Source organism: Podarcis liolepis, assembly GCF_965112155.1.
Source record: "Podarcis liolepis genome assembly, chromosome: 13".
Classification (NCBI taxonomy): Eukaryota; Metazoa; Chordata; class Lepidosauria; order Squamata; family Lacertidae; genus Podarcis; species Podarcis liolepis.
In genome coordinates, this window is record NC_139573.1 from 28132416 (window position 1) to 28159580 (window position 27165).

General features: G+C 47.2%; 2 protein-coding genes and 1 long non-coding RNA gene across 18 annotated transcripts in view; 1 reads left to right on the top strand and 2 right to left on the bottom strand.

The window, feature by feature from the left end:
• UBTF (upstream binding transcription factor) overlaps positions 1 to 8382 on the bottom strand; it is a 45197-nt gene extending 36815 nt beyond the window's left edge. For 3 of the 13 annotated variants that reach the window (XM_083471640.1, XM_083471649.1, XM_083471638.1), the window contains exons 1-3: positions 7831 to 8264; positions 3206 to 3358; positions 1934 to 2109 (exon numbers count right to left, since the gene is read on the bottom strand). In XM_083471640.1, coding sequence (XP_083327766.1) covers positions 1934 to 2109; positions 3206 to 3263 — 234 coding nt within the window. In that variant the 5' untranslated portion in view covers positions 3264 to 3358; positions 7831 to 8264. Of the gene's footprint in view, positions 1 to 1933; positions 2110 to 3205; positions 3359 to 6089; positions 6602 to 7474; positions 7704 to 7830 lie in introns of those variants that run through there. The other 10 variants (XM_083471641.1, XM_083471646.1, XM_083471642.1 and 7 more) reach the window with 8 other exon arrangements.
• Positions 8383 to 8470: 88 nt separating this feature from the next.
• On the top strand, positions 8471 to 22009 carry LOC310691731. 3 transcript variants are annotated; one of them, XR_014518546.1, is made up of 3 exons: positions 8471 to 9238; positions 11353 to 11762; positions 21898 to 22009. It is a non-coding gene; the product is annotated as an uncharacterized lncRNA (long non-coding RNA). The 3 variants fall into 3 exon arrangements; XR_014518547.1 differs by having other exon boundaries at positions 21794 to 21905; XR_014518548.1 differs by lacking the exon at positions 21898 to 22009 and having other exon boundaries at positions 11353 to 11809.
• Positions 13635 to 27165, bottom strand: part of SLC4A1 (solute carrier family 4 member 1 (Diego blood group)) — a 46659-nt gene continuing 33128 nt past the window's right edge. For both annotated transcript variants that reach the window (XM_083471633.1, XM_083471632.1), the window contains 7 exons: positions 25510 to 25680; positions 23649 to 23738; positions 23273 to 23436; positions 21936 to 22189; positions 19974 to 20143; positions 18560 to 18733; positions 13635 to 17295 (listed from right to left, as the gene is read on the bottom strand). In XM_083471633.1, the coding sequence (XP_083327759.1) occupies positions 17215 to 17295; positions 18560 to 18733; positions 19974 to 20143; positions 21936 to 22189; positions 23273 to 23436; positions 23649 to 23738; positions 25510 to 25680 (1104 nt within the window). In that variant the 3' untranslated portion in view covers positions 13635 to 17214. The remainder of the gene's footprint in view (positions 17296 to 18559; positions 18734 to 19973; positions 20144 to 21935; positions 22190 to 23272; positions 23437 to 23648; positions 23739 to 25509; positions 25681 to 27165) is intronic.

Consider the following 27165-nt stretch of genomic DNA (forward strand, 5'->3'; position numbering starts at 1 on the left):
GCACCTAGCACACAGCTGCCACTAAACATACATTGGCTGCATTCGTGCATTATGCTAGTAACTACCTAAAATTAGCTATGTGTCTGGGGCGTTGGTTGTGAAGTGTATTCTCTCTGGGGAAGGCACCATGTTGCCTTTATGTTCTGTGCAACATCTAGCATACAGCTGCCACGAAACATACAATAGCTGTGTTTGCATATTATGGTAATCCATGGTTTGTTTTAATCGTGGCTTGCTTAACCAACCATGATTTATCTCACAGACAAGCAAGCAAACCATGTCAGCTGGTTTCTCCAAAACCTAAGATTGTTCTGCAGTTGTTCTAGCCTAATCTCCCGCAGCTTGGTGCGTAACTAGGGCAAACAAACCATAGTTAAGCATGGCCGTTTGTTTTGGTCGTAACACCAAAGCCATAATTAAAACAAGTCATGGCTCGCAGAAGCCAACAGCAAACCATGCTTCACTTTGTGGTTTGTTGCCAGCTAACCGACTGTGGTTAGTCTTCTGGGCTCAGCTCACACATTCAAACAAACTAGGGCCTGGTTTTATGTTTCAATAAGGCCATTAATAGCAAATTCCTAAGAACAGCTGTTCCAGCAAAAATAACAGACTCCTACAGCACCTTAGAGATTTTGCATTTTTATGCTTAGAAATGTCATAAACTTTAAGGGATTAAGCAGTATGTCAATGCCTAAGTTTATATTTGCATTAGTACATAGGGTGAAAGGATTTTACAGTGAACCCAAAAACACAGAATTGCAGTGAGCAGGAAACATTTCTATGCACAACTCAAATAAATACAAGATCAAATCAGTTGCTCATCAGTAACATTAACTAGTAATTTTTGGTTTTAAATTAGCAAGACAAGAAAGATAGCATATTTAACACTTAAAGTGGAACAATAAATTTCTGCAGCAAGAAAGACGTTCCTAAATGCCATCTGTCTCGACTTCAACCCTAACAAATTTTCTAATGCTGGGGTAAGCAAACTTCAGGCTTGTGGGATCTACTTTGTGTTATTTTACTAGCACCCCAAAGTCCACCAAGTGAAACCCAATGTAAAATAGCCATTAGAATAAAGGAAGAGAGTACCTATGAACACATGCTTAGCCCAGGAATTTGTTTTTGGAATGTGAACTGAGTGTTACAGGGGGTTGGTTTTCCCAAAAAGCTTTTATTTATTTCAGCAGTCTGATTTGCGCTTTTCGTTGCTGTTGTTTTAATTACTGGGAGCTGGAAACTCTTGGTGGTCTGCTGCCAGAAATCTTGCCCAGATTTCTCTCTACATCCCAATCTGTCTTTTGCCAGCCACGGTTCTTCAGCTTCCTGCTGCAGCCTCCCTTCTTACCTCCTCTTTTCTTACTGAAGCACAATGACTTAATGGTCAAAAACAGAATCTCCTCGAGGACTGCCTTTGTAGTAGCAATAGTGATTTCATTCATACCATCAAGACATTCGACAGTGCAATCCTGAGATCAATGGGGCTTGCTCTCAGGTAAGTGGATCTAGGACTGCAGCCAAAATGTGACATGGATGTGGAGAGTTAATAAGAAGGCAGGCAGCCAGCCCTTTGCCTGCCCAGGCAAAGATGAAGGCGATAGAGAGGATGTGATTAAGATGAGTGATCGGGCAGATGGGAACTGGCAGCAAGAGGCAGGTAGTTTTGGTGGTATGTGGATGGAGAGGGACTTGAAAGAGATGTGGGCATCTGATAAAGAAGGGAGAACATTACGGGCAAGACAGAAGACACAGAAGAACCAGGGAAGGAAGCAGCACTCCTGCCTTGCTGTCACACTGGCAAAGTCTTAGGACCCAGCATTCAGATCAAGGCAGCCCTGCAGCAGACCAGAGAGCCCAGCCCAAAGAAGTGCCCCATCCTCATACTAAACGACATTTCATGTCACAGACCCATATCAAGTATACAAAAGGCTACCTCATTGGAGATCTCATTCCACTTCATCTTGCACATCTCACTGGAAAAGTCCTTGAAGGCAACTTTGTCCCAGTCCAGGTGGGATTCGGTGGTTTTGAACTTGCTGCCGTCATTGGAGGGCAGATTGTTCTTCATGCACTCCAAGAGGGTGAGCATATCTTCCTGGGTCCAACGGTCTGCGGGAGGGGAGGGGAAACATATACTCTGTATATCATACATTACATTTGGCATACACTAGGGATACTAAGGTTCATCACCAAGTTGCTTTTAGCCAATGAAATCATCTGCTCAGCCTGCAATACTATATCCACTTACCTGGGAGTAAGTCCTGTCAAATTCAATGCACCTTATTACTAAGTCAACATATTGTTTAAATATAAAATTTAATTAAAAAACGTGCTTATTGCAAGAGCTCAATGTACAGCTCTTTTCAAGGATCCTAAAGAAAGCAACATTTTATCTCCCTAATTAGAATATTTACCGTTTTGTACGCAAGAATCTAATTGCTCTTTTTCAAATTTGGGTTGTGTCAAAATTCGCAGGAGTATGAGGATGCTTATATAATGATGCACAGAGAGGCTACTTCTGCCTCACCAAGCCTTAGATAGACTCTTCTTAGTATCTTGCTGAGGATTTAGAAGCATATATAAAATAACAGCAAAGCAATAGCCAACAGGTTTCCACGTTCATAGCAAAATGGTACCCATGGACTACAAATCCCAGCATGCAAGTCTTAGCTTTGCCCATAAAGAGTTCAACAGCAACACATGCAAACATGAACCCTAAGGGTCTGGAAATTTCATGTTTAATCAACCTTCTGTCCACGACCAGGAAAAATCCCCAATATATTCTAAATAATATAATTAAAGTGGGGGGTGGGGAGGAGGCCCTGCATAGATGGCAAACATCATATTCTCAAGGAAAGACTAGGAATGCATGAGTGAGGTAATAAAGTATTCTTGTATTTAAGCACTTAGCCTGGTAGCCACAGACAACCAGAAACTGCCATCAGGCAAGTAACTAGGGTGGCAGAGGAGAGATGGACAGATCTGCACCAAGTTAGCTAAAAAAGAAAAACTCCTTCCCGCATTCCCATCTGGCTAGAAATTCAGTAAGCTAATTCAAGAGACTTCTATAAAGGATTTACTTTGTCCGGCAATCAATTTCCTTTTTTTAAATATGCAAACTAGAACAAGCTGTGGCTGGAATCCTGTTCTGCAAAATTTTCTGGCACAGCTCAGTTGACCCTCCCAGGAGTTCCCACCTTCTCACCTTGGTTTTTGGGGGCCGTCATTTCTAAGTCAGTTGGGCTATCCGCTTCTCCGTTCATCCTCCACCTCTCGGACCCTAGGGTGACACCTCCTGGGTCTGCCCCTTCCAGCTCCCTCTCGCCCCCCTTCACGATGGCGTCAATCACTTTTCACCCTGAAAGCAGGAACGAAGGGGAATTACAGCCTCTGCTTTCCCGCTACTGCCCTTCTTAACAGCACCAGCACGTCCCCTCCAAAAACAGGGGGCTTGTTTGCACACAGAATAGCAACTCCTGAACTTGAACCTGCGAGTTCAAGTGAGTTTTTTTAAAAAAAGAAAGGAGTTTTGATAAAATCAAGGTCTCAACACATTTTCCTTTCACCCTTGGGTAAGTGATTATGTGAACAGTAACAGGATTATCTTCTCTGGTGGATGGAGGGCAAGGTTTCCTGTAGGCAGAGGAAACAGCGGATGTCCAAAGACGGCCACAGGAACATTCTGGAATTCTCTTTCCCTAGAGAAAAGTTGGGCCGTGAATCTTATCATGGCCAACGGCAAGAGATAAGAACGGTCCTCCAGCAACATCTGTCTACCCTTTGGCCTAGAGGATTGTAATAGCACATCTATTCATTGGCATCAGGGCTGGATTTATGTATAAGATATAGCTTAGGGCCCCCCCAAAACTAAAGAAAAAAACCTATTAATTGTATTTCAGTTCAACAATTACCTTGATAAATACATATTTTGTTATGTGCAAAGGGCTTTAGATACCAATTAGGTCCATAAATGACCAAATAGCATTTATTCAACACAAAAAACAGCAACCATTTGTTGACAAAGGACAGCTGGACATATAAAGGGCCCCATTACCTTAGTAGCTTAGGGCCTCACCAAGCCTAAATCCAGCTCTGATTGGCGTATAAATCTGAATTCAGAAAGGAATCCATTTCACAAATGGGGCTAAGTGTGCTAAAAGTTGGGGGTGGGGGTCGGGAATCTGCACAGCTGAAGTAGGTCTCAGCGGGATCCTCTAAACAGAAAAGGCCTCCAACAGCACTAGGAATGGGAAGGCTCAAAGTGGGATCTGTCACATAGAAGGGAAATGCAGTGGAATAAATCACAGTAGAGGGATGGGGATGGGGATTACAGCCAGGGTAGTCTTGAGTTTGGAGTGTTGACTTGGACCGAGGATGCCTAAGTTTGATTATCTACTCTGTCATAAAAGTCAAGTGAGTGATCTCGGGCCAGTTAGCAATTTCTTTTAAAAATATGTAAAACAGGACAAGCTGTGGTTGGAATCCTGTTCTGCAAAATTTTCTAGTGCAGCCCAGTTGATCCTTCCAGGAGTTCCACTTTCTCACCTTGATTTTTTCGGGGTGGGGTGGTCATTTCTAAGTCAATGGGCCAGTTAGTAACTTTCCCCCTCCCCTTCAGTGTAACTTTCCTCACAGAGTTGATGAAAGGATAAAAACGAGGTAGCCTGCACAGACAGCTATGAGGAAGGGCAAGAGCAAAAGGCAATAGTGGTTAAAAATGGGGAACAGGAGAATGAAGAGAAGGAGGTCACTTTGTGGAGTGTACAGGAGAAGAGAATGAGGGATATGGGCATTAAATGAGCAGGGAATCCGTATTTTGTTTTGTTTTTTAAGGGCAACTGGCACGCTAGTCCTCAAGAGCGAAGACAGGAAGTGTTATATAAGGGAAGCGACAGGGGGAGGGGATAGAAACGAAAGCCGAGCGACCTGATTGGGAGGAGGAAGAGATCCCCGGGATTCTGGTTGCAGGGAAGGCAAAAGAAACGATTCGTTTGGCCGAGAAGGAAGCGGGGGGCGGGCGGGATCGGCTTCGAATCAAGCCCAAGGATCGCTGGCCAGCGTGGGTGGGGAAGAGAGGCGGACCTGCGGGGCGGGGTGGAGGAGAGGCAGGCCGGGCGAGGGGGTGGGATCTGCGGGTGCCTCTTCTGCGCTCCCTCCCTCCCCTTCCATCTGCTCTTCCGAGGCCGCGCTAGCAGCAGCCAATCTCCGCCGCCGCCGCCGCCGCCTCCCTGCAGCAGAAGAGCCGCAGCTGCTGCTGGTTGCTGCCCCCCTCCTCTCGCTCTCTGCCTGTCTCCAGGCAGGCGGGAGAGCCGAGCCGAGCCGTCGGAGCGGCTGCTGCAGCTGCCTCGCCTCCTCCCCCCGCCTCCGTCCTCTCCACACGCCCTGCGGGCGCCACCGAAGGAAAAATCTAGCCGCCGCCGCCTCGTCTGCCCGATTCCTCTCTCCCGCCCACCCTCGCACACGTATTTTTTTTTTTAAACCCCGGGACGGGCTCCAGCCCTCTGGCCTTGAACCTCCCTTCCTCCCGAGGGCAAGGAGGAAGGAGGGCTCCACCGAAGCCTCGGTTCTTCGGCAGATCCAGCGCTCCACCGAGTTAGGTCGACCTTCCCGGGAGGAGGAAACTTTGGATCACCGGATCACCCGCTCCCGATATTTCTTTTCCCCTCCCCGTTCTTCGCTTTGTTGGATTTCTACGGGATTGATTCAAGATCCAGCTCTCTTTCGACACACAACCCCATACGATTTCTCCGCTTTGTTAACAGAGATCACCCTCTTTCCCCGCTGGATCTTGGTTTCGTAAATCCTCGAAGTGCGACCCAGTCCTTCCCTCTAACCAAATGCCTTTACTCAAATTTCTAACTCTTCCCCCCCCCTTTGTATCCCCAAACCGCTTTCCCGCCGCCCCAGATCCCCAGAGAGACCAGCCACTTGAGAGGGGTGGCTCTTCCCCGCCGTCGGGCAACGTGGTCGAGCAGGCGAGGCTGGCTCTCGCGTTTCCCCCGATTAACTCGCCTTCGATTCCGAGGAAACCGAGAGCAGCCGTCCCCAATCTGAAGGGCGAGGTTGTGGTTTCCCCCCAAATCCTGTACCCGCAGCGCGAAGCAACGGATCCCGCGCCGTCAGCCTCGGAACAGGCAGTGACCCCAAGCCCGGTGCGCGCGTGGAGAAGGGGGCCGCCAGGCGAGTTGCGCGTCTCTTTTTCTCTCCGTCGGTCTCACCTCGTCGAGGCGGTTAAGAAGGCTGAGACAAGCCCGCCTCGTTGTGGCGGCGGCAGGCGCGAGTGGGGAGGAGCAGGAGCCGGAGAGCCGCTGCTGCAGCAGCCCCATCGGAGCCGCTGGTGGAAGGGGGGCGGGGAAGGCAGGCTGGCGGGAGGGAGAAATGAATGCCCGGCTGGGGGCGTCCAGGCAGAGCCGAGGGAGGGCAGCACGTCGTGGCTGTTGCTGCCGCTGCTTCTGCCGCCGCCTCCACCAGCAGCAGCGCCCAGACCCCCGGGGAGCGCCTCCCCCTGCGCGCCTAGGGCGCACGGGAACTCGGCGGAGCCAAAGCCCGCTCACCCGATTCTCCACACTCGCTCCGCAGCGGGGGGCCCCCCGAAAAAAGCGTCTCGTCGGGGGAGAGAGCGAGAGGAAAAGAGGGAGGGAGGGACGCCGAAGACCTCGCCTGCATGGACCCACCCTCCGGATGGCGGAGGAGCGCGCTGGCTGCAGCCGGTCGGAAAGGCTGCGCCGACCGAGCTCGCCAAAGGTCCCCAGCGCGCGGGGGGAAAGCGGGGAACAATACCCTTTCCGAAATAAAATCGAGCGGCGGCTTCGGGCTCTCGATTTCGTACAATGGAAAAGGCATGGGAGCAAAACTACCGCGCGAGGACGGTGGAAAGAAAAGGGAAAATGAGTGCGTTTCCCCCGCCGTCCATTGGCTTCTCTCCCTCTGCAGGCAGCCAGAGAAAGGCGGCGGCGGCTTGGTTGTTTCCACCGCCTCGCCTTCCCTTCTAACCCGAGCAGGGCCCCCTCGGTTCCAAAATAAGCCTAAACCATGGGCGGGGGAGAAAGAAAAAAGGGGGGTCGAGTCTCTGAACCCCCGGATTGTACCGCCTGGTTATTTCTGCCCCTGCAGAGCGAGGATCGGCGTGCGAGAACCCGCCACCGCCTGCCTTCTCTCTCGCCCTTCCATGGCCGAACGCGGCGGCCTCTTTCGCCTAAGCGAGCACATGGAAGGCGGAAAGGGGCTCCGATCCGCTTCTCCCCACCGATGCCCTGCTTGATGGAAGGGGGCGCGCCCCCAAAACACGTTTTTCAAAAAAAACAAAACCTGTTCGGTTCTCAAATATTGAATATATTTAAAAATAACACCAGTCTCCTCCCTCCCCCAAAAATGTGTTGAAGCGGGAGGGGAAAACCCCCGAAATAATATTTTCTTTTTTAAAAAAAGATGCACCCCGATAAATGAGTGGAAGCCCCTATTTTTTCAGCCTTACCGAGGACCCAGGAGACGCAGGCAGAGGAGAGCAGTGACGGTGGCTGCTTCCTCCGAGCAGCGGCCGCCGCCTGCTTGTCTTCCTCCGCTGCCGGAGCTCGAGGAAGGAACAAAAGCGCCTCCCTCCAGCCCCAGATGGCGGAGCGCAGCGTCGGGTTAATGGCGAGCTCCACATGCGCTCGCACTGCCGCAAAGGCAGCCCCGGCTGGAGGCAGCGTCGCCTCGGATCGTGCCTGCTTCCCCCCCTCCCCCTGATCCGTCCTTTACCCACCACCCACCCTCCTTTGCAACGGGGGGCTCCATGCCGGAGCTGATTCGAGGGGAGATTCGGAGCCCCCTTCTACGTCTGCAACCTACCTGCAGATCGGAAGGCTTTTGGAGGAAAGCTCCCCCTTTTTTTCCTCCCCCCCTCTTCTTTCCCGGGCTCGCTTTAGCTGGGAAGCGTTGGTTGAATGCACGCCAGCTCTGCAGCGCTGGCCCCGGGCGTGGACTCGCTCCAGTCCCCGCAGAGAGCTCGCACTTCCCCCGCCTCCATCGCTCTGCTTTTTTCTTCCAATCAGCCGGTCTCTTCGGCTCCCGGATCCTTAGGCAACCTCACAGCCTTTCTTCACAAGTCCCCACTTTTCCATCTGCTCCCTAAACGGGATTGCAAAAATGGAAGCATATTTTTTTTCCGGGGGTGGTGGTCCGATCTCTCTCGGATCTCACCAGGTTGTGGATCTAAGTGTCTCGGGGTGTGTAGAGAGAGAGTTCAGTGTGTGTGTGTGTGTATGTGCGTATGTTTTTATTGCTCTCTGCTTTTGCAACACTGTAGTCAAACGAGAAGAGGGAGGAGGGGAAAGGGAAAAAAGAAAAGAGAGGAGGGGAAAACCTTGCATTTGCCACAAATCCTCTTCGCTTGGCGCTTGTAAAACGATCACAAATCACACGCACTCGATTTTAATTCCTCCTGCGACCTCCCCTTTCTTTCCTCCCCCACCTTCAAACGATTGCATCAAGAGGGCGGGGAGGGGGGGACAGGGAAGCGATCCGAAATAAATTAAAAAATAAAAACTCGGAAGGAGCAGGAAATAGCTGCAGCGAAGGCACTAGATTATTTCTGAGAGCGGACATATTTTTGGCAACAAGCGGCTCCCCCCCCCCCCGAAAAGGTGCCAGTTTCCCTGCCTTGTAAACAACGGCGAAGGGAGGGGAGGAGGAGTTTGTGACTCCCTGTTGGGTATTATTGACACTAATCTCGGTGTTGTTTTCTAGCCGTTGCGTGGAAATGACACTCGTCTATAGATTTTTACAGTCAAATGCCAGGCTTCATATTTTTTTGTTCTCCCTCCCTCCCTCTCTTTCTCTATAATCTAATTTTTTCCAGCTCCACCTTTGTTGTTAAGGGCGTCATCTCCGGCTGCAGCCAATCACCTGCTTTCAGGGTTGCCTGTCAAATTAACGCCGATTCCAATACGCAAAAGCGACTTTTACAGACAGACCCGAATGCAATTAGGAGTTATGGGTTGGAGAGGCGGTTAAGGGGGCAGAGGGAGCTAATCAACGCGCCCGCCCTCGCCTCCCCCCCCCCCAGCAACCCGCGTTAAAAACGGGCCACCGCGGATGAGTGGCGCTCGTCTGTTCTCCGTGATGTTTTTCCAGTTGGAACCGGGAATAATTTCTCCGCTTCCCGGAATCTCTGGGATAGGGAGGCGTGTGCGTGACGTCTGCCTGTCTCTCATACAGAACATGGAAGTATGTTCTAATGAGGGGAACACATTAACAGGTAATTTATATTATAAGGATAAGTTTTGGAATTTAAAAGGCAAAGCAAAATGACAAACCCCCAAACCCATTTGAATCACGAGACCCATCCATCTGGACCCTTCGCTGCCCACCCTGAATCGTACTGCGTTTTGCTTTTACTTCCTCCATTTTCCCTAGCTGTTGGGGATGAGCAAGTGTGTGGAGATTTGAGCATCTGTTCAGTAGCTTTTAAATATGTACCTGCACATTTACTGCAAACTAAATCCCAGTCAGTTCAAGGTAAACTTTCTGCCAAGTAAGGGGACACAGAACTGTAGATTTGGCTGACCCTGATCCCTTTGTACCTACTGTAAAAGGCTGACAATGCAGTTTGCATATGTCTACTCAAGATGCATGCTCCACTGAGTTCAATGGGGCTTACTCCCAGGTAAGTGTGGTAAATAATGTAATATATATGTTGCAAACCGTTGTAACAAAGTATTTTTTGAGATAGCAACTTTTGTGCATGGATCAAGTTTTATAGAGGGCACTTATCATATTTATGATTAATTTGTATTCATGCTTTTAATGTTTTTGTTATGTTTTCTAATATATATTTGGAAAAGCCCAACGTCGTGGGAATACATACGTATTGATTGTCATGAGTGTGCTTCTAGTCCAACTCTCTTCAATGTGGGGCTGGAACCCATGAATTTGAGATTATGTCTCATGCTCTGCCCACTGGGAACTGAGCTATCCCAGCGGCATAAGATATTGCTCCCATCTCCCCCCTCTGCAGCAAATCGTTTGGTTATCGTTGCTTTGAGAATATTCTGTTATGCTGCATTTTTGCCATTTTACGGAGAGCAGCTCATTTTTGCTTCTCGCTTAATTTGCTGCTAAATGTAAATTCTGTTGGGAGTGGGCTTTCTTCTTCTACCCTTGTCGCTTTACCACGTTGCAGATGAGAAGACACAGGCTGCCACGTGGGCATCCCTATAGTATACTGTACTGTATAATACAGCATGGGTGAGGAAATGCTAGGCCGGGGACCAAATCTAGCCCTCAGGACTCTTCTATAGGCCACACCCCTCACCATCCTACTTCCTACCTTCCTTGAATGTTCTTGCCTGCCTGAAATGTGTCCGTAAGCTCTGATAATGCATCTTGGCAGATTGGGTGGGGAATTGAGAGGGGTGTGTGCTGCATGTTCATAGAAACTACCCTGGTGTACAAAGGTAAATTTCACATCTCTGGCTCCTCACACTTTGGCCTCTGGCCCCACCTACAGCTGCCACATGGCTCTGGGCCATTTTCTCAGACAGGAGCAGGTCCCCGAGTTTGAAAAAAGGTCTACACCCCAACTGTAAAATAGACAGTGATGGATTTTTCAACACTTTGTGTATATAGCAATAAACCTTCTGCTGCACTTATGTGTGGTGAGGTTTGCTGAGTGCTTTCTATCACTACCACCCCTACTTCCATTGATGAGGCACTGTTTTTTAAAAAAAGTCCACATACAGGTAAACAAATACCTGTGTGGATGCTCATAATGGACCTCAGGTTTCCTGAATTTAGGGAAGGTGGGGAAGTACTAATTGAGGAGAGCTGACAGCAACACACACTGCAAATGCGCCCCATCAAGCTTCACCTACTAGTGTAGATGGCAATTGAGAGTGCTCAGGTGTGGACGGAAGTGGACACAGAAAAGTCTGGTCTGTGCAACTCGTGCACATTTAGCAAGCCGGTTTGTATGCAGCCCTTTTGATAGTTTGCTTCCTACTGGGGACTCACATGACTGAATGTTCTCTCATACATAAATGCTAACTTGCATGTGATGGACTTAAACGTCGGTGGAAAAGCAAAGTCAGAAACTGCCCTGCAGAATTTCTTTTATATGATGGAGCATTCAGTTCTTTGAGCCACACATCCCTTGCAGTCTGACATGGTGCGGCGGCCTAGACCCAGGATTACCACCTCAAAGAGGGTGGTAACTTCTGTGGGGCAGAAGTTGGAGAAGCTGTGAGCCTCCAAAGGTTGTTAGATCACAACTTCCATCATTCCCAAGTCTAAGGCTGCCATTCTAGCCAGGGCACCACACACTCTTCACCTCCTCTTCCTTTCCTTTTTTCTTTTTTCTTTTTCTTCCTTCAGCCCACCTGCACCACAACCTGTTTCCTTCAATGTACCTGCCACATCAAACTGGACTGCTTTGACGGACTTCAGCTTGCCTCTTAAACCTCAATGATTTTGGCTTAGTTTTCACACTGGTGGCCAAGCTGTGCCTAGACTGTATCCCTTCAGGCGGAAGATGAAGGTTGATATGATCAAATCTCCTCTGTTTAAAAATACATAAATCCTTGCACCCAGGTAACTAGCAATTCAGAAATAAGGACAGGTGATAACTCTTCCTCTCTTTTAATTTTCTGGGTGGAGGAAATGCTTTTGTCAGTATCATCAGTCTCCAAGACACACTTCTTTAGTGAGTCGACCACAGAACCTCTGTTCACACAAGAGCTGCAATCCTCAACCCAAATCTCTCCACGGGTGGCTGTGCATTCTAGGTATGCTTATTTTGTTTTGCACAGTGAATAAAGCAAAACCATATGTTGATTTTTTTAAAGCCCTCCTCTTTGTGTCCTAGGGTGCCTCCAGATTATATTTTCTAGATGGATATAAAAGCATAAAGGAACTCTGTTTGTGCCTTTAAAGTGGATTAAAGCACTTTGTTGCCCCAGCACAACAAAATAAACTGTAAACAAACCTCTTTGTGGTTTGGAAAGGGACAGGGAAATTAATTGAAAAGTGGGGGGTGAACGAATGATTAGGAGGAAGACCTGTTAAATCACCCTGCAAGCAAATCGGAATGAATGCTCATTTACTTCTAATCACCTGTAAACCAATCAACAAATAATGAAGACCAGACATAGTTTAATTGCCACATAAGTTTTGTGCAAGCAAATCAGGATGGATGCCGAATAAACAGGCCGTCCATAGTAAATTTCTGCATAAAAGCTGTTCACCACACTTGTTCACCACCACGAGGTTGTAGAGTATATATTTGTTCAACCTTGGGACCCCCTCACCTGGAATCTGAAGTGGTAACATCCATAACACAGTTTTTTGTCACCAAAAAGTGAAAACTAGGCCTTAATCTCATCCCTTCAATCAGAGTCTAACTCCATAGTTGTTTCCAGGATTAAGCCCCCTGCCCACTCACCCCACAGCATGGGGGATCCCCAACAACCTTAGTTGCCTCTCCCCTTGGATGCCAGTCCATCTGATTTGCTGAACTCATGACCAGGCTCATTGCTTTGGGGAATTGGCTGCAGCCTTGGCTGCTGGGTTTGCACTTCGCTTCCAGGCACACCACCCCCTAGCCCCCTAGGCCTTGTTGTTTGGCCGTAACAGAAAAAACTACCGATCACATTAGAAAAGGCCTGTCCCTACAAAGACGTAAATCTTTCACCTTGAAGAGTGCTCACATGGACTTTAATAACAATGATAATTGACCGTATCCCAGTGGCGTAGCGTGGGTTGTCAGCACCCGGGGCAAGGCAAGTAATTTGCGCCCCCTAACCCGTGGATTTTAGCACTCGAGTGCGAGCGCGCGCCCCCCAGATGTTGCGCCCGGCCCCCCTGCACCCCCCCACGCTACGCCACTGGGGCTGGGGGCGAGCGAAGGAGCCAAGGACCCCCCCCAAAGGCTCAGCAGGAATTTATTAAATTTATTATTTGCGGAGCCCCCGCGGGGCCGAGGCAGCCGAAGCCCCCTCCCCTCGGGCGCCTCCCCGCCCCCTCCTCTCCTTGGGCTGTAGGTGGAGCTCCAGATCCGGGCTTGGCGAGCGCCTCTCCTCCTCCCGGCCGGGTCCGGGGGCTTCCAGCCGTGCTCCATCCTCGCCCCCCCCCCCGCGGCTGAGACTTGCGCTGAGAGCCGGAGCCAGCGGCGCCCCCTTCTGCCGGGAGACCCTCGCCCACCCGCCGGCTTCCTCTTGGAGGGTTTTGGGGAGCACAGGGCGCGGCGAGGCCCCTCGGAGCTCTCCTCCCTCCCAGTCGGCAGAAGCAGCCGCCGCCTGTGGCTGGGCCGAGGGGATGGCGCAGGGGTGCGGAGGCTGCCCGTGCCCGGCCAGGCGTCGGTGGCGGCGTCAGCGCTGCTGCAGCGGCTGCTCCTCCTGCGAGCAGTGAGTGGAGCGCAGCTGCAGCGGCGGCGGGGGGCGCGCGCGCTAGGGCGCAAGGCTGGCGGTGGCGGCAGGGAGCCCAGCGGAGGAAGGAACTTGTCCCTTCCCTCTGGACTCGCGCCCCCCCCCAGATGTTGCGCCCGGTGCGGCCGGCACCCCTGGCACCCCCCACGCTACGCCACTGCCGTATCCTGCCCCCCGACCTAGTGATTACCCGAAGACTGATTTTGGGTTGAAAAGACAATGAACAAGTTGCTGTTTTTCTTAAAAAAAAAGAAAGAAAAAGGTTTATTGCTTTTGTTAATTGTCGTTATAATCAAGAAAACAATTGTAATACAATTGGCTGAATCAATCATCTCTAAAGTCAATCGGAGAAAAATAACATAAAGGAAATGAAGCACACAATTGCATGCAAAGCGCAGGTGAAATCCTGCATTGTAATTTTTTTTAACCTAGCAAAGCAAAAAGCTATTAAAAATGAATTTTAATAAATTACAAAAGCTCATTATCACCAACTTAAAATGTGTACAACAACTAGAGATGCCAACTTTCTTCCTGAGAGGACTCCTGTGCCTTTAACACCTAGATTAAGTGGCAAATTTTTATTTTATTTTTTAAAAAATCAGCCAGTAAAGCTTGCCGTATCACTGCAATGCCATGCTGGAAAAAATGATCCATCTGTTGAGTTTCTGCCTGTCATGCAGCTGTTAAAGGCAAAGGAAACCTGCTAGACTACCCCCCCCTCCAAATGGCAACCCTAATTATAGCAGTGTGGCTTCAGGATACAATTACATAGCCCTTAGAGTTTATGTCTTTAATTAATGTAACGTGGAAATGTCGAACTTCAGCCGACACAAGCTGGTATGGTTAATTCTGTCAAGAAAGAGGGGTCTAGTCTCAAGATCCCCCTTCACACATGCACACACAGACACACAACATTAACTAATTAATCGGTCTGTTCAATTTACCATTTTGCTCAGATTAAAAGCTGGAATGTGTTTCTTAATTTGTTCCCCCTGAGGCTGCATAAATAAAAGACAGAAACTCCAACCAGTGGTTCATCTAATTTTTTGCCTTCTCAACAGTAGCCAGTTGGCTGCTTCTGGGAAACTCACAAGGCATGCCACAAATTGCCCTCCCTTGTAGTTTGCCCTCATTATCTAGTGGTATGCTATTGGTATATTGCCTCCAAAGGTGGAGGTTCTCCTGATTTGTCGTGTCGAACATCCACTGATTGTCCTTGAATCATCAAATCCTTTTAATGATAATAAATAAAAACAACATAACCAGAGCTAGCGTCCATCACTACAGCTTGTGGCAATTAGTTCCATAAATTGGTTATGCAATAGGAAGAAGAAATGCTACCGTTTGTTTCTCCTAATCCTATTGCTAATTGAATTCATGCTAACCAACCCTTAATTTGAGCCCAGGGTTCAGTCCTGGTTTATGCAAAATAGCAACGACGGGCAGAGTACTGCTGGGCATATTGCGACAGCTTTTTGCTTGCAGTGAATCACCACAGTAGCCCACGCATGCCTGGGATTTAGAAAAGTCAGGCTGCCCATTTTTAAAAAAAATTAAAATGTGGTACCAGATTTGTCTGGTCACTTTCTTTTGAGGAAGTAACCACTAAAAACACTATTTATGCTAGAACAACTACTGCCAGCTCTGGATTCCTGTTTGTCACAACAAGTGAAGTTTTTTAATTATCCTAAATATATTGACGGATAGCATGACATGATTCGTATATTCGAGGGGGTTGTGCATCAGACCAGTGCAAAAGGGTCTGGATCATTTCAACAGACAGGTGTAGCACTTGTTAGCCGCGTGAGGTAGAATCAGGAGGAGGAAGCTACTTGCCTGAGAGCTTATCGTTAGCTATTTGACTTGGTGGTGGTGGCAGCATGTAGGAGCCGGATGAAGGTCAGTGAGGACATATACCTTGATTTAAGGCTGCTGGCTGTTTGAAGAGAAACAGCACCTAGCACACAGCTTTTAGGAGGAGAGAGGAGGATAGGGAACCCCATAAAGCAATGCATGAGATTAGCCATAAATCATTAAGCAGAGCTGCTATTGGCACATTCATGCACCACTCAGACAGGTGCATATGAGAGTTATTGTAGCTATATGTGTATACTGTGAAAAAAATAAAATATGTACTCTGCAATAAGAATATATTCTGCAAATTTTAAATCTTGTTTGCAGGCATCTGCTCAGCTATGCTTCCCTGATACAGGTTTTCATATATTTTGGTATGTGTTACCATGCAAGGCAGGGGAGGCAAAAGAGAAAGACAGGGCCTGCTGGAAGAGATTTGCAAGCATTCCCTGTATCATGAGGACTAGAATTCCTTTAAAAATTAAAAAAGTCAAAGAGTCCCGGGACTCCAGCCTGCAGAAGACAACAGATTCTGCACTTTAAACACAGCCCTGGTTATCGTTCTCCATTAAGACAAGCTTATTTTTTGTAGCTAATTCATACTAAAGAGAGCATTTCTCTTAAAGTGGCCTTAATAAGAACATACAAAGAGCTCTGTTGCCTGATCCAACCAAAAGCCTATGTGGTCCAGCATCCTGTTCTCACAGTGGCAAGCCAAGATGCCTGTAGGAAGCCCACAGCTGGACTCTCCTGCTATGGTGACTAATATTCAGAGGCACCAGCCTCTACTCCTGGTTGCCACCACGAGCCCTTGATAGCTTTTTCTTCCATGAAGAAGTAACATGCTCTTACTTGACGGCAATGGATGCAAGCAAGGCAGAGCGGCACTAGGCAGAGACATTTCTTCTAGATGATGCCTTCCAGACTTTTTAGCACCATAGTTTTAGTCCAAGTGGGGCAGGCTAGGGGGGAATTGCAAAAAAGAGTTAAATCTGGGGGGCAGCTTTCCCTTGAACCTGTTTTTTTTTGGGGGGGGGGCAATGGACTTCCCCACTGTGCCAGGACATACGGTAACTGATTTTGTTAACCCAACAGCCTTCTCGCTCAAGGAGCAGTCTTGATCCTTCTCCGCAACTGGGTGGTTTTGCCATTCCTCCATATCACGTTTCTAATCTGAGGTGATGGTTGTTGCTTCTTTCCTTTGCCAGGATGTTGACTTTCTTTGCTGTTGTTTTTGTTCTGTGCCTCATTTGTGTGCTCAGAGTTTTCTGACCTAGCATCTCCCAGGTCCGAGAAAGAACATGTCACTTCTTCCCAGCTTCATTTGTGCATCTTGGTCCATTCTGACATTAGCTGTTTGACCCGTCTTGAGGATATAAATTGGATTTTCCGCATTTCTTTCCAAAACTTCATATCGATGTCAGTGGCAGAAGTACTTCCTGCCTTGGGAAGGCCGTGGGTGGGGCTTTCTGCACACAACGGATAATGCCTTACACACATGCATACACACTTGTGTGGAAACACACACACACACACACACACACACACACACAGCAGTGGGGTGACAGGTAGTATAAAAAGTGGAGTCCATGGATGCCCTTCCCATCTCCTCACAATTCTTGCATAGCTTTGATTCCCCCTCGCCCCCAAATACCTTCTGGGGGGAAAATATATATATTTTCTAAATCTTTGTTAACATTTCACTACAGAACTACAGTGGCTGGTTGAAAAATATCTAAAGCATATGCTAGCTATTTAAATCCTACAGAATCCATGTTTTGTCAAACATGTTATTTACATCTATGGGGTATTTACCAGTATGCCACTTTTGTATACTGATAAACATACATAAGGGGAAAACGTTCTCCAGATTCTGGTTTTGTTTGGGGTTTTTTGCCTGGTGTTTTGGGGGAGGGCTCTAGATTCCTTATCTGTCATAAGGATGCAGCACACTGTGTGCTCAAAGAGGCATCTGGACTTCATCATAAACATCCCGGCCTTCTGTCTCATCAAAATCCACTTCAGTATCATCAGCATCCAACTAGAAGGAAATTTGAGGAGAGATATACTGTTAGAGGTGGTCCAGCAAACAGAGCACTATTCTTGGATCTGAGAATCATATGTCTTTCGCCTGTCAAGGATGGCTAGGTGGCCTTTGACAGTCATTACACATGAAGCTGTGTTATATATCCAAACAGGCCATTGGTCCAACTAGCCCAATACTGTCTGCTCTGACTGGCAGAGACTCTCCAAGGCCCCAGACAATGACTCCCTTTCCCTGCTGTGCTATCAAGGCACAAGACATGTTCTCTTCCACATCTTGTGGTAGAGGATTCCGCGGTTTAACTACGTGCTGTGTAGAGAAGTACTTCCTTTTGGATCTCCTGTATCTCAAACCCTTCCATCTCCTGGCTGTGCCATGCAGAGGAAGATCAGTAGTAATGGGCAAGCTATTAGGGAGAGGTGGCCTGCCATTAAAAGGTAAAGTCAAAGGACCCCTGACAGTTAAGTCCAGCCGCGAACGACTTTGGAGTTGCGGCGCTCATCTCGCTTTATTGGCCTAGGGAGCCGACATTTGTCCACGGACAGTTTTTCCGGGTCATGTGGCCAGCATAACTAAGCCACTTCTGGCGAAACCAGAGCAGTGCACGGAAACGCCGTTTACCTTCCTGCCAGAGTGGTACCTATTTATCCCCCCCCCTTCCCTCCCCGCCGCGGAGATTTGAACCACCAACCTTCCTATCGGCAAGAGTGGTTTAGACCACAGCGCCACCCGCAAATCTTCAATTTGAGGAATGCCTGTAGCATGTCTAAAGCACTCCACAGTTCCTTGGGACATGGTTTGAAAACCACCTCATAAAGCAGAAATGGAGAACTTCCAGGCTTCCAAGACCTTCAGCCAGCATGGCCAGTGACCGGAAATGATGGGAGTTGGAGTCTCAGCACATCTTGAAAGCCATAGGTTCCCCCTCCCTGGCATGGACAACACCCATAGCATATATGTAAAGCAGATGGCTTCTCCTAAAGGATGCTTGGAACTGTAGGTTGTTAACAGTGCTGGCAGTGGTAGCTTTGTGAGGGGTAAACTACAGTTCCCAGGATTCTTTGGGGGAACAGCGTGCTTTAAATATATGGTGTGGATGTGACCTAATGGGGAAATCCAGGTTTTATAAACAAACATTTCCCACAGGGACCACTCTAAAAATCCCAAGCTGTTCCCCTCCTTCTTCCTATTTAGGCCACACAGAGACCTGAATCTAAACCTCCTGTTGCTCGACGAGCAGGAGGAGCCAAACGATACTTACATACTTGAGTTCAACATTGCTGAAGAAACATGGCAGCAGGTAGCGTCTCACAGGCACTGTCAGGATGAGGAGAAAAGGCAAGGCGAGGGAGGCTGGGGTGGATTTCACTGCCCACAGCAAGGCCAGGCACAAAATCTGGGTGAAGGTGAAGAGGTGCATCCGCAAAGGCTTTACCTTTAAAGGAAGAAGACCCAAGAAACAGTCAGAGGTGTCAGCCGTCTACCTGTCTCCCGTCTGACAACCAAGGTCTGTAGACAGATAGATAGCATGGTTCTCAGCCGACAGCTCTGTTGGTAGAGCATGAAACCCTCATGGGTCTGAGCCCCACATTTCTCCATTGCAGGAGGTTGAATGATCCTCATGGTCCCTTCCAACTCCATGATTCTACGATTCATGAAGCCCAGTTAAACCACTGAAAGTTCAGAAGCAATCCTCCTCTCAAAATAAAATGGCCAAGTCATACCATTCAGTACGCCTCAACCTTTCTCTGTGTGTGCATCTTCCTATGAAGCTGCCAAGCACCGATTGAGGCCATTGAAACCGCCTAGCCTGTGATGGTTCACCCTGATTGGCCATGGACCTCCAAGGCCTCAGCACTGCTACCTAAGGCCTCTTTAGCTGAAGAGACTGAACCTGGAAGTTTCTGTATGTGATGCACATGCTGTGCCCCTGAGCTACAGCCCCACCTGGGGCTATTTCAGTGTGTTTCTCTTTGCAACAAAGTTCTAAACTGGGATGGTGGGCCTTAATGTTACTTGGAGGCCATCGTCTGCCTCTTCTCACCAGGAAACCTTCCTTCCCCCTTCTCCTGTATCACTGGGCAGCCATGTTGTCAGATGCACTTTTGTGTTTCATTATGACTCCCATGTCTTCTGGTTTGGTTTGAAGGCACAGAAAACAGACTCCAGAACTAAGCCATGGTGAATCCCGTATTGATCCAAGCCTCCAGCTGGAGTTAAGCTGAAATCAGGCCCCTAAGAACTCTACGATTCTTAAAATTTTAGGTTCAAAATCAGAGAATAGAATGGTCAGTTGGGAAGGGGGGGGGAGAGAGAGAGAACTAAAGAGGCTGCAGCTTTTCTGGAAACTATATTTTCTGCCACAAAAGTATTTCGCTCCCTCTCTTATCCCACGAGTGACTCATTTGACAAAGCAAATATACTTTCTACATGCTCAGAGGCATCCTGAATATTTTTCAAGTTTCAGCTAGAGCCCTGACATTAACACACAGGGCCAGGTTCTACAACTGATCACCAGGTCTACTGAAGCCCTTTAGATATATCCATGACTATCAGGGACCCCATATGATTGTTTCAAACAGTAGGGTTCCTAGCCTGCGGGGATTTATCTGTTTCGTCCACCACAGCTCTCCCTGAACCTCCAAGCATTACTTTTTCTGATCCCCTGGGCTTACTTTTCTAACGTAAGGCACATCCGGGTAGTATTTGGGCGGCTTCAGCATGAGAAGGATTCGGTCGTAAAGCTGGATCCCATTTAGGGATGTCACCCCCATGTACAGGAAGATGCCGAAGAGCACGGAAAGTGGAATGAGCTTCAGGATGGGCTCCATGAAGATGGAAAGGCCTGCAGGCGGGTAAAAAGCAATGGCACATGTTACTTAGGATGGCACGTCTTCAGCTGGAAGGTGACACCAATGAAGCTCTCCTCCCCAAATGGAAGGCACACAAACAACAATCACCACCCAGCAAGCCAACTGTCCATCTGGCTCTCTGTTCTGTCTACCAAGAGTTACAAGTTAAGATACGACACCAGAATTTGATGGCGATAATTAATCCCCTGTTCATTATTTCCCCAGCATCTGGTTTTCAAGATGTCACAAAGCATGGGGGTTGCACCACTTATCATGGCTAGTAGACCTAGTAGCCGCCTCGATGGCTTTATCCAGTTCTTCTCAAAATAAACTTACTCCAGAGACTATCAGAACATGGCAATGAGATCCACGGGTGAATTAAGGATTTGTGAGAACAGGTATTTCCTCAAGGGCATTCATAAATCTGCTACCTATCAAGTCCAGCAGATTATTCATACTAGTTTGAAACCGAACCCATGATTTCCCCTCTTTCATCCAGCCCTTCCACGCCTCTTTCATCCAAAGCTGGACAGTGCCAAGCTACAAGAGGCAGGGCAGAAACTGGGGGTGGGGATGCTTTCCCAGTGTCTGCCCCATTCATATATAGCCACAGGGTAAACCTGTGGCCCTCCAAATGTCCTTGGACTCCAAGGCCTATCAGCTCAAGCCGATATGTCCAGTAGTTGGGAAACATGGGAGATGCAGTCCAACAACACATGCAGGGTCACAGGGTTCCCACGACTGATGTATAAAGCGAGTGATAAAGTTTTTGGTGAAAAGCGAGAGCTGGCTTGAGAGAAAAGTGCCTAAGTGGAAGCAAAGGAGTGCAGGGCAGTAAGGTGAGGGATGTTCAGCTCTTCTCATCTCTCTGCGCTCCTTTCGATGGGAAAATTAGACACCTTGCCACGCCCTGCTTTATGAGAGAACAGGGAAGAAATAGGAGCAAACATGCCTGCCCAAAGCTATACGGCAGCTTAGGGCCCTATCAGGATCACTTGGCAACTGCGTTGGTAACCTTGAGACTGGATAACTGCAACACAGTCAATGTGGAGCTGCCGTTGGGCCTGGTCCAGAAGCTCCAGGCAGAATGTAGCAGTGACACTGTTGATGGGAACAGGCACCTGAGAGGAACTTCTGCTGCCCATATACTACTGGGCCGGATTCAGGGTGTTGAAATACAAAGCCCTGAACAACTTGGCTCCAGGAAAACCTAAGGAACCCCTGAGCTCTTTACATCCTAGCCCAATCACCAGAGGAGCACTGTTACTTATCCCTTGCATTTCAGACACCTGACAGGTGGTCAACCAGAAATCAGGCTTTTAGTGTCACCAATCCCATGTTAATGGAACACTCTTCCAGCAGAGATTTGGGAAGCATCCTCATTTTTTTACTCTCAGGCATCTTTTGAAGACCTTTTTATGCAGATAGGCCTTCGCAGCTGTTTAAATTTTTGTTAGCCACTCACCTTTTTTTACATTAAAATTATTATTTATTAAATTGATATTGGTGTCTGCTCTTTCAACAGACCTCATAAAATATTTATCAGTAAACCTTTTTTGTCATTTATGAATTAGTTTTTATTAAATATATTCTTGTGTTAGCCACTCCCCGTAATAATTATCTGTATTTTTATTTTTTTTTAGATCGTATTCTACATTTCAACATTGTACACCTCCCTGATATTTCATGAGATGGCAGTAAAAAAATACTTATTTTGTAAGTAAATAGTATCTACTTTGATCCCTAGACACCCCCAAAATTGGAATCTGTATCAGAAGAACTCACCTACAAGAATGGCCACCAGCAAGCCGGTGATCCTTTGCTCCTTGACTTCCTGGACATGGGCCTTCTCCCCTGGGACTGTAGTCTTGGACATCACCGTCAGGGCATTAGCATGTGTGACAGTCCTCACTGTGGTGGCACTGAGCCAAGGTGCGCCGAAAAGGGGTGCGATACCCCCCAAGCCAACAATTAGAAGCAGGTCTAGATGGAAACCTGAACCCTTCACCAGCTTCCTTTCAGGTTTGCTCACAATCAGCCTGAAGAAGAATAAGAAGAAGGGGGCAGGGAGGAAATGAAGAAGAAAGTGGGTTGCGGGCAGCTAAATCCTACACAGAGAGTAGAACCATGGAAATTAATAGTTTACCCATGCCCATTATTTCTAATGGGTCAACTCGGGGTATGACTAGCATTGGATACAACCTAATATTTATTTGACATGATTCTATGACAGATTGGACATCCCAACAACCGTGATATAACTAAGCATTGCTGCCAGGTGACAACTCGAAAGTGGCATCTGCATACAGGGACATTGATAGGGGCTGGCTCAAATGTCCTAAGCTTTGGGTCTTTTATGCCAGTGAGACTTGTATTTGCCCAGAGGCACATACAACAGCTGGGTGGAGAGGGGAAGGTAGTACATGCGTGTGTGAGACAGTGATCCTGTTTTCTTTTTAACATGCCCATAAGAAGCATTTATTGCCAAAGCAATTCAGGTGGGATGGAGGTGTCCGATTCACATATAAGTATACTGGGTGTAGAAAATCACATTGGCATGCCATAGCTCAGAGTAAGCCCTCACAGCAGGAGACAAAGCTTGTTTTTCTTCTCTTGAGTTACATTTGCAGCTGTGCTTATAAATTAGCATATGCAAATGTTATTCAAATCTGTATTGGTGTCTGCTCTTTCAACAAACCTGATAAAATATTTGTCAATAAACCTTTTTTGTTGTTTATGAGTTCGTTTTTATTAAAGAGACAGCTTTCCAGGTCATGTGGCCAGCATGACTAAACTGCTTCTGGCACAATGGAACACCGTGATGGAAGCCAGAGTGCACAGAAACGCCGTTTATCTTCCCACTGCAGCAGTACCTATTTATCTACTTGCACTGGCGTGCTTTCGAACTGCTAGGTTGGCAGGAGCTGGGACAGAGCAATGGGAGCTCACCCTGTCGTGGGGATTCAAACCGCTGACCTGATCGGCAAGCCCAAGAGGCTCCAGTGGTTTAGACCACAGCACCACCCGTGTCCCAAGTACCTAGCAACACCCTCACTGCAGTAGATACAAAACTTGACCCTAGTGGCTGCTTTTCTTTCCTATACACTCTCCAAATTCCTTACGTGGTGATCTGTGACTCCAAGAAGATGAGGATGAAGACCAAGAGGGCTGGCACAACGGAAGCGAGCGCCATCCACCAGGGAAACTCCCCATTTTCTCCAAGTGGATGAACAAACCAGCTCCTTGCTTGATTGGTGGTATCAAGGCCTTTGGGGACTTTCAGTTTCTGTGAGGAAACAAGCAAAATGAATACGGATGAACTCTAGTTCTGTTGGCCCCCAGTGCAGGAAGCGCCACATTATTTTATGCTGACAACCCCAGACAGGAAAGTGAGCCAGTGCTCATTTTTTCTGCTCGGAAAGGATATCAAAAACTGGAATCCACTGGACTTAGACAGAAGGAAGGAGAGGGTGCTACTGATAGTGACCAGCTACTCACCTGACTATAGGTGGTTTCAATAAAGTAGTCTACCAATGCCATGAGGAAGATGGCAATAGGGACACCAAAGTCACCAATCACACGGCGGATCTGTCAAAAAATAAGAAGTAAGAAAGAACCACATTAATTCAGCAATATAGGGCTGGAGGTGAGAGGTGAATAAGACCAGCTGTATCTTTGGAAATGAGATAGAACAGAGGTTCTCAGCTACCAGGGCAGGCATCCACACTGACCCTGGAGACAAAGGAAATATAACTAATTCAGTTTTAAAAGTTTTGATCTGATTATGAGAAATATGACCTTCCCCTTCAAACATGCGAACAGTGTGGAACTTAAAAAGAAAGGGTAATACTGCCAGAGACTGTTTTTGTTGGGTGATTTACAGACCTCAATGTTGATAAGGGAATGTTTAGACTCAGCTTAAAAGGGGGACAAACTAAGAAACTGCACCAGCAACCCTTTAGTCATATATTGTGACTGATACACTGGGCTGTGCATATTCTGCAGTCAAAACAATTTCATACCACAGCTGCACCAAATTCTGCAAGTCATGTTAGACTGTTCTGTCAGCATGCTTTTTATTTTGGTGCTTTTTATGTTCTGATGTTATATACGGCCCTGGGATCATTTGATTAAAGGGCAGTATATAAATTGAATTCATCCTCACCATCATCATTTTGCATTTTAAGCACATTTGCTTACATTGGTAAAATTTATGCTACTTCTTTGGTAGGCTACAGCACAATGTTACGCATTTTTAACTGGAAGTTAAATCCCACTGGGTTCCGTGGGGGAATTATCCCCATGTAAGTGTGCATAGTATTGTAGCCTTAGTCACTGGAATGAAAGGGCTGTGGAGGCAACCCTGTCTGTTTCCTTGAAATCCTACTTTTTCTCCTTTTTGGCTTCTGTGAAGTTACTGCCCATACACTTTTACATGTGCCTCTACAGCATCAGAGCTTGGTTTTTACCAAAACAGGTTTTTAAGATGTTGAATTCTATGCCTAGTATAACTCCAAGGGCCTTCTGGTGGTGAGGCAGGAAGTGAGGTCAACAGGGAAGCAGGTAGAGGGCCTTCTTGTTAGTGATGCCCACCCTGTCGAACGCCCTCCATCAGGTGTCAAGGAGATAAGTAACTATACAACCGTTAGAAGGCATCTGAAGGCAACCCTGGTTAGGGAAGTTTTTAATGTTTTATTATGTTTTTATATATGCTGGAAGCCCCCCTGAGTGGCTGGGGGCAACCCAGTCAGATGGGTGGGGTACAAATAATAAAATGATGATGTTGGTGATGATTAAAGAAAACTTAGTTGATGAGGTGATTAATGGATTGAACATGCATCAACTTCCTTATGCAAAAAATATATATTTTGGTTTTAGATGATGCACACATCTATTGCAGCAAGTATATTAGAAGAGGCTTTCCTTCTTATCTCTAATATCAGAAGCAATGCTTCTTAAAAGATAGCACCTGCCATATCTGGTTTTTATAAGTACTTGTGATAAAAATAACAACAAAAAATGTAAAATCTGCTTTCCAATCGGCACGTTATAAATTGATTATTCTAATTGATGAAACATTGCAGCTCTGTTTATTACTTTTTAATACTTCAGGTACAATGTGGTAGGAATGCTAAGGAAGCCCCATTTATTCTAAACCAATTTGCTGACCAAAATACTTCTCCCAGTGTCTTGTTGCTTCAGTTTGAAGTCTGCCCTTTGCTATATAAATCCAGTTGTAGGTTGGCCATTATACAGAGACAGAACGAACTTGTTAGTGCAGGCACAGACTTAAGCCGCCCCCTTCCAAAATCCCCAAACATGCCAAAGTCCTACTTCACTCATGCAATGTAGGATTTACCTTGCCAGGAAAGAAACTGCTGTTCTTGAACTGGCGCAAGAAAAAGGCGATGAAAAACGTTCCTGCCATGAGGATAAGGGCAAGCAGGGCTGTGTTGGGTACAGGATGGTCTGGATCCTCATTTACAACGGTGACGTTATAGTTTTTCTGCAGAGGGAATTTCTCAAAAATCTGTAAGAGGGAAGATGTGTTAGAATGTGGAATGGGCAGGACAGTGGGAAGGACTTGAGACACCATACAACACAGCCAGCCAAAATTAGCACACGTGCCCACACCGCCACCCAAATCATGTTGTTGTTACATGCAACAAAATAATTCCTACCCTTTCTCCCGCAGCACACAAGTAAGTCTTAGACCTGGTCTATTTATGAAGCAGAGGGAGATGAAAGAGTTGACTGCACCATTTTAGAATACAGGCAGTGGGGTACCATTTTGAATCCCCATCGTGTAAAAGAAAGAAAGAAGTGTCCCTCCACCTTCAGTCTGAAATCATATCACGAATTCTGCTACCTCAGATCTCTAGCACTTCGCTCCGCTGCAAACATAGATCAGGCCTAGTTTATGTTGTGAACCGCCCTGTGATCTTTGGATGAAGGGAGGCATACAAATTTAGTCAATAAAATAAGTAACAAAAATATATTGTGCAGACCACAATGCTAACAGGGACTCAAGGTTGAAACCTCTGCCCCTGTTCTTAGGCCCTTGCCCTGCATTTCTGCTGCTTATCCTTCAAACATCTTTCTCCGAAAGGCTCGTCTCCTATGCACTTAGTCCACCCAGTCTAATTTCTAAACATTTGCTAGAGCTCCATTTCATTCTTCCTACATGTTTTCAATCTCTCCTTTCTTGCTTTTGCTCTTCAGTTTCTATGGAAACCATGTCATGACAGCCTCGCTTCCTGTGGCCAAATTGTTACCAGGGAGGGGCAGAGGGAGTGGAGGGGCTGCCTATAGCAATTCTAGAGGATTTCAGAAGGTGGAGACTGTACAAGGTGTCACCGTTGTCATAAAATGTAGCTATGCATGGTCAAAGATTTGGGGGCAGTGGAGAGGGAGGGAAACGGTGTAACAAGCTGAGACAAAAGGACATCTCTCAGTAGCAGAAATGCAGTAATACACAGGGAACATCAATTGAGATTAACAGAGCACATATTAATGCATGTGGGAGATACACTGTTCGCTTATGGATTTAGTGGGTGGCTTTGGATAAAGTCTTGTGCCTCCCTGTCTTGGTTTTTCCATCTGTAAAATGGGGATAAAAGTGGCAGGGCTGGTTGCCACAGGGAACAAACACGCAAATGACTGCATATTTGCAATAAAAAAACCCTTGCAACTTTGGTTGAAAAAAAGCTTGTGGGGATATGATCTGAGAACCTCAAAGCCCTGTCTCTTGCTCACCTGATGACCCAAAACAATGGGATGGAGAACACTGAGAAAGATGCTTGAGGTGCAAATGACTAACATGAAACACAGCTGCTGTTTTTCACATATTGCCTCCAAGACAACGGTTAATTAAAGAAGCAGCATGACACCATCAAGCTCTGAAATGGAGTGAGGCAGGCAGAAACCGAGCAAGCTGCGAGAGTTATAATGAACAATAACTGGTTTAATATCTTGGTTTCTGTTATATAGTTTTTAGTCTGACATCCATCTTGGA